At 44.2% G+C, this 6,123-nt stretch overlaps 1 protein-coding gene across 8 annotated transcripts; it reads left to right on the top strand.

Moving 5' to 3' along the window:
• Nucleotides 1-547: 547 nt before the first annotated feature.
• Nucleotides 548-6,123, top strand: LOC139385865 (heterogeneous nuclear ribonucleoprotein R-like). 8 transcript variants are annotated; one of them, XR_011628988.1, is made up of 12 exons: nucleotides 557-730; nucleotides 1,588-1,754; nucleotides 1,875-1,993; nucleotides 2,142-2,249; nucleotides 2,367-2,480; nucleotides 2,665-2,841; nucleotides 3,115-3,250; nucleotides 3,356-3,561; nucleotides 3,729-3,881; nucleotides 3,963-4,072; nucleotides 4,167-4,818; nucleotides 5,430-6,123. XR_011628988.1 is itself a non-coding variant. In XM_071131142.1 (12 exons), exons 2-12 carry the CDS (start codon nucleotides 1,592-1,594, stop codon nucleotides 4,750-4,752), a joined length of 1,668 nt encoding a protein of 555 aa, XP_070987243.1. In that variant the 5' UTR covers nucleotides 557-730; nucleotides 1,588-1,591; the 3' UTR covers nucleotides 4,753-4,960. The 8 variants fall into 8 exon arrangements, 7 of the variants coding, with proteins under 7 accessions (XP_070987241.1, XP_070987243.1, XP_070987240.1 ...); XM_071131142.1 differs by lacking the exon at nucleotides 5,430-6,123 and having other exon boundaries at nucleotides 4,167-4,291; nucleotides 4,496-4,960; XM_071131143.1 differs by lacking the exon at nucleotides 5,430-6,123 and having other exon boundaries at nucleotides 572-730; nucleotides 3,732-3,881; nucleotides 4,170-4,291; nucleotides 4,496-4,960.

Here is a 6,123-nt window from a genome sequence, read left to right as displayed (position 1 = left end):
CAAAGGGCAAGATAAATAAATACAGTATGGGGATAAGGTAGAAAACAGCAATTGACAAGGCATATTGACATCAGGGAGAGGCATGTGTAAGCCGAGTGATCATATGGTCCAATGAGCAGCACTAGATGAGTCAGGGAGCCAGGGTTGCACATTCAAGTGGATGCAAATGTTATACCCGAGGAAGTAGGTGAAGTGATTGGTGTACTTATTTTTACAAGTCTCTCCCTTCTCATGTTAAACTAGGCTTTATGATATACCCTATAATAGCTTTTGTGCATAATCCCCTCCAGTGTTATAAATGCAAAAGATGTGGGCATGTATCAAGTGTATGCAGACGGAAATTATATCATATACCAGTTGAGGTTATATGCTGCAACTGTGGTCGCGAATATGCGCCCGAGTTCCCGGATTGCCCTGATTTTCTTTCCAATTTCATATTTTATTTCACAAAGTGTAATGGATTTACACTCCAGTCCAGTTTGTGGCGGTAATGCAGCTTTTGGTTGCAAACTGTCATTTTAGAAGTCACAGAAGAAGAAGAAGTCTTACTTTCGTGGACAGATTTTCGGCAGAGTTAATCAATGGAGTAATGCAAATGATACTTTAGTTCCTCTCGTTTCGCGACTTCCGCTCTGCTGAAACGTATTCATATTTTCCATATTGGATAAATATTTTGGTTAATTGCTGCAAAATATATTTTACGATATTGTTATTTTCTTGGAAAAGATAGGTAAGTGTTTGCTAACTGTTAATTGTTCACCTTCTTTGGCCGGTGGTTTATTTGATTTCTGTAAATAAATTTCTGTGTCCAGCAAGCTAACAAGGCCTTGGCTGTTACTAGCTGGCTAACGTTAGCACTAGTAGCTTGCTTAACTACGCGTATGAACCTTGATACTAGGTTTTATTTATTTTAAATGTTGTATTTCTATCGTTAAAGCGATTATTTAGCTGGATGTAAAAGTTACAAATTGTGACAATCCAGTCAGCTTTAACTCGGTAGCTAACGTTAGGGGGCGGGGGCGGAACTTAACTAAGAAATGCACACCGCCATCCAAGCTAGCTTCAACTCACAACGTTTTAGTTTGCTTGACCACAGATTTAATGTTGGCTTGCCTAGTTCGCTAGCTAGCTTGCCACCAATATAAACGTAGGATTCACTTGTCTCCATGTATTTTATATTTGACCTCATGGTTGTCTGCATTGAAATGAATGGGTTAGCTTTTCTGATGCAGTTACATATTTAGCCAACGTTACCATCGGAAAGAAACGTTATAGATTGCCAGAAGATACCTAACTCTACCTTTACGCTTCTTTACACTGAGTAGCAGCGTAAACAAGCGTAACGGTAGGGTCTTTAGCATCATGCTAACCTTTAACAGTCCTTTAGAGGTTTTTGCTCAATGGGAGTAACTATCGCAGCAGGGCATCATTTGCAAATATACATGTTAGAAAAGGGAACGTTTTTGTTCCCTACAAGTTGCTAGTGTCATCTGTAAAAAGCAGCTGAAACAATATATTTGGGTTTTTAGATTAGAATGTCAAACTGAAATCGTGTTTTTATCTGATCTATTTTCCCCTTTTTCTCAGGAGAATGGCTGCTGCCGAGGTGAACAGTAGTTCTGCTCCGGTGATGGAGGAAAAGGAGCCTATAGAAGTCACCACCGAAGGCGAGCACACAGAGAACTACCAGACACTAATTGATGCCGGACTGCCGCAGAAAGTGGCTGACAGTCTCAACAAAATATTCTCTACTGGTGGGGCATCCGTCATACAATGGCTGAGTAATCTATTTTCCAAAGAAACATGGTGTTGCTCATGAATGCATGAAGTGGATAAAGGCCAGATTGTAATAGTACAAATCCCTATACCAACAGGGTTGCTGGCATACGCTGACCTAGATGAGAGGGCCATCGATGCTCTGCGGGCGTTCAATGAAGTGGGAGCGTTGTCTGTACTGTCGCAGTTCAAAGAAAGTGACCTGACCCATGTCCAGGTGAGTTAGTGTGACCGGAATGAAAGAGAAGTCGGTTTAGATAATTGCATTCAAATGAGTCTAAGAAGTTGACATTGAGGGGTTTATAATTTTTCCTCTGATCATAACACCAATACATGAATCAACTCTGCTTTGGTTTGCCTTCCAGAACAAAAGTGCTTTTCTTTGTGCAGCTATGAAGACATACAGACAGAGGGAAAAGCAAGGAAGTAAAGTTCAGGAATCCTCTAAGGGTCCTGCTGAGTCCAAGATCAAGGTAAAATGCAGCTGTTTGAACATTCATTCAGTGGGTCAATAGAACCTGCTGTGTGTGTGAACCTGCTCAGGTTGTGTAGTTCTGTTGTGGTTATGCTGTTGTCGGCGTGTTCTGCAGGCTCTGCTGGCGCGGACAGGATACACCCTGGACGTCACCACCGGACAGAGGAAATACGGAGGGCCCCCACCAGAGGAAGTGTTTAAAGGAGCACAGCCTGGGATTGGAACTGAGGTAAAGCTGCTGGAGATGCTCGGTTTTCAAGTAACACTATTTGAAAGGTTTATGGTCATTGCGGCAAAGCTGTTAACTGATATAGAGTAGAGAGATGAATGTCAATTGAGAAGTTTATAGCAATACCACAGCATTCTTCCCCGATCACACTGGAACCCTCATTCAGGCGGTTTTCTGCCTTTAGGTGTTTGTGGGAAAGATCCCCAGAGACCTGTATGAAGATGAGCTGGTGCCTCTGTTTGAGAAGGCAGGCCCAATCTGGGATCTGAGGTTAATGATGGACCCCCTGTCGGGTCAGAACCGGGGCTACGCCTTCATCAACTTCTGCAGCAAGGATGCAGCAGCTGAGGCGGTGAAACTTGTAAGTCCTTGCAGTCAGACATGGTCTTAGTTTACCTTCTAAGAACCAAAGGGCTGATTTCCCAGACCCAGATTAAGCCATGTCCTGGTTTTGAAAACCACTTTCAATAGGGTATCTTCATTGAATGTGCTTTTTAGTCTAGGGCCAAGTTTAATCTGTGTATCGAAACTGGCCCAAGATGTGATGCATATTTAATTTTGGAGGTGTCGTCGGCCATCCTCCTGCTACCTTATCAACCCTACAAAGCCATCTTTCCTCTATTCTTGTTTTCAGTGTGACAACTATGAAATCCGGTCTAGGAAACACCTTGGAGTGTGCGTATCTGTAGCGAACAACCGCCTATTTGTCGGCTCAATCCCAAAGAACAAGACCAGAGAGAGCATATTGGATGACTTCAGCAAAGTCACAGGTCAGTGAAAGTGCAGACACCCCAATTTGGTTTACTTGGTTTTATGGTCTGTGGGTAATCATTGGTCAGATATCAGTTATGTCACTCTCGTTCTTGTTCCTCCAGAGGGGCTTCAGGAAGTGATCCTCTACCACCAGCCGGATGACAAGGAGACGAACCGTGGCTTCTGTTTCCTGGAGTATGAGGACCACAAGTCTGCAGCCCAGGCACGCCGCTGCCTCATGAGTGGCAAGGTGATGGTGTGGGGGAACCCAGTCACTGTGGAGTGGGCCAACCCGGTCACTGAGCGCGACACGGATGTCATGGCCAATGTGAGTCATCTCTCACTTTCTCTGTCCATTTCTCGCTTCCGCCCCATCTTGTTTGTTTTACATCAACACATGAACAACACCCCCCCCCCCCCCCCCCCCATGTGTTCCACATCTGACTTTTATTTATACTTCTCTAAACGGAGTTCAACTTTGTCCGTGTGAGTCAGCAGGCGAAGGTCTTGTTTGTCAGGAAGCTTGCCACCTCAGTCACAGAGGAGCTACTAGTGAAGACGTTTTCTGCCTTTGGCAAACTGGAGCGGGTGTATAAGCTCAAAGACTACGCCTTTGTCCACTTTGAGGACAGGGACGCCGCTGTGAAGGTGGGTTACCCTCAGTAAAAAAAATTTTTATTTTTTTTATCATTCTTCGGATATCTGATAAATGTTTTCTGTTTTTCTCAGGCAATGGTAGACATGAATGGAAAGGAGCTGGGGGGAGAGGCGATTGAAATAAGAATAGCAAAGAAGAAGAAGGCGCGGAAGACTCAGCGCCAGACCATCAGAAACGCAGGGTGAGGCCAATGAGACTGGTATTGACTTATATCTGATTTAGTAGATCTCCCATCATGGGATTACATTGAAAGTTATGTTTTTCCTGTTTTTCAGCAGGAATGCCGATTACAACCAGCCACCGCCACGCATGCCTCCACCAGATAGGGGCAGGGGCCGTGGTCACCGCGGAGGCTACGCCTCCTACCCTCCAGACTACCACAGCTACGATGACCACTACGGCTATGACTATCATGACCCCTGCAGGGGTTACGAGGACCCCTACTACGGTTACGAGGACCCCTACTACGGTTACGAGGACCCCTACTACGGTTACGAGGACCCCTACTACGGTTACGAGGATGTGTACAGCGAGAAGGGCCGTGGCAGCAGGGGAGTTCCGCCCCCTCCTAGGGCCCGTGGAACACCACCCACACAGGGCCGAGGGGGCTATGTGCAGAGGGGGCCACCCATCAGAGGGCCCAGGGGTGGCAGAGGGGGCCATGGGGGACTCTTTCAGCCACAGAGGGCCCACAGTACCCGAGGAGCCAGGGGGAACCGTGGGGGCAATGTGGGCGGGAAGAGGAAGGCAGACGTCTTCAACCAGCCTGACTCAAAGCGCCGGCAGACCAACAAGCAGAACTGGGGGTCCCAGCTCATCACCCAGCAGCAAGGCGGCGACTATTCTGATAACTATGGTTAAGGTCATGACACCCTGGAGTTTCACAGGGTTATTATGGGCATTGGTGGAAGTAGACACATGAAAAAGGTATTTGACAACAACAAAAAGTTTAGCAATTTTTGAATGTCTTTTTAATCTTCATCACTTACAAAAAAAAATATGAATTGTCTGGAATTGCATTTTGAAATGTGAATGTAACCATTTTGCTGAATAATTACTTGTAGTTACATGGGACGTATGTTTTAACACATCACTTATACCTAAAAGTGTAGGTCTAGTGTTTTTCTCGAGGTAGATAAATTGTTTATTAAAATGTATATTATTATACCTTTGTTTTCTTTGGGAAGCCATAGCAGTTTGTTCTCTTTTGTATTTATACATACTTTTCAATTAAACTCAGTTGAGCATCATTCAATTGCCAGTCTATTCCTCACCTTACCTAAAATATCACATTTGGAACACTATTTTCTCTACTTTTTGCTCAAGGAATAAATCAAGAGACCAAATGAAATGGTAGAATACCAAAAGACTCCATGGCAGAGCGCACAAACAATATATGAATGACTGAATATTCTATTTCAACCCTTTTTCTTTTCCAGGAACTCGTTGACTTTTTGAGTCTTTTTGCACTCTTTTAGAGAAATGCTAAGAGCAAACACCTTTGGTTCAATGACATCCTTCTATTCCAATTTACACAGGTGGTGAGGTGGGAGCGACAGCGCTTGAGTGAGACAAACTCACCCTGAACTTTGTTCCTTACAAAAGGGTGAGCTATTACTAGTAGTGTCTAGCCCAAACCGTGCTGAATCTACAGATTATTTTGTGAGAAGACCGATTTCCAAAGATGTCTCCTGGTCTGACAAACACTGCTGTAGCTCTGCGCCACCTTCCACTGCCGATGCGGTGGATTGAGACGCGGCCCATGCAAACAAAAGTCTAGTTTAAACTAATGGATTTTAATGGTCATTTTGTTTATTTGATTTATTATGCTAATTACAGAGCAATTTGTTTGCCTTGCATATGCCATTCAATGTTTTCTTGTCAACTTAGGATAAAGATTTTTGAGACATGTCAGCAAAAATCACCAGTGATCAAGCTCCACTGCATATTTCTGGTCTTTTTTCCATGCAAGTCAAGAAGACAACAATAAAAGAAATCCCGTAAAGGGGCCCGGTTTACAAAGTGTAGGCCAACTTCTAGACTAATCTCTTGTGGACAGATGAAATGGTGAGAATCTGTCAAGGCTCATATAAAATGATGTGATTACGAGCAGCAGTAGTTCCTGGTTTTGGGTTTTCGTCATTGACGAATCAGGTTTGGGCGACGGCAGTGTAAGAACTGGTGTGAGGAATTTAAGCATGTTTGCGGATAAACGGTTACCACATCCACAAA

The sequence above is a fragment of the Oncorhynchus clarkii genome, chromosome 27 (genome assembly GCF_045791955.1).
Source record: "Oncorhynchus clarkii lewisi isolate Uvic-CL-2024 chromosome 27, UVic_Ocla_1.0, whole genome shotgun sequence".
NCBI lineage: Eukaryota > Metazoa > Chordata > Actinopteri > Salmoniformes > Salmonidae > Oncorhynchus > Oncorhynchus clarkii.
This window is presented reverse-complemented; position numbering and strand designations above follow the sequence as displayed.

Excerpts from the sequence above, each read along its gene's own strand:
- LOC139385865 (XM_071131137.1), top strand. The coding sequence starts at position 1,592 with ATGGCTGCTGCCGAGGTGAACAGTAGTTCTGCTCCGGTGATGGAGGAA. Across the intron at positions 1,755-1,874 it reads CAACAAAATATTCTCTACTG|GGTTGCTGGCATACGCTGAC; the intron begins GTGGGGCATCCG and ends CTATACCAACAG. Across the intron at positions 2,842-3,114 it reads CAGCTGAGGCGGTGAAACTT|TGTGACAACTATGAAATCCG; the intron begins GTAAGTCCTTGC and ends TCTTGTTTTCAG.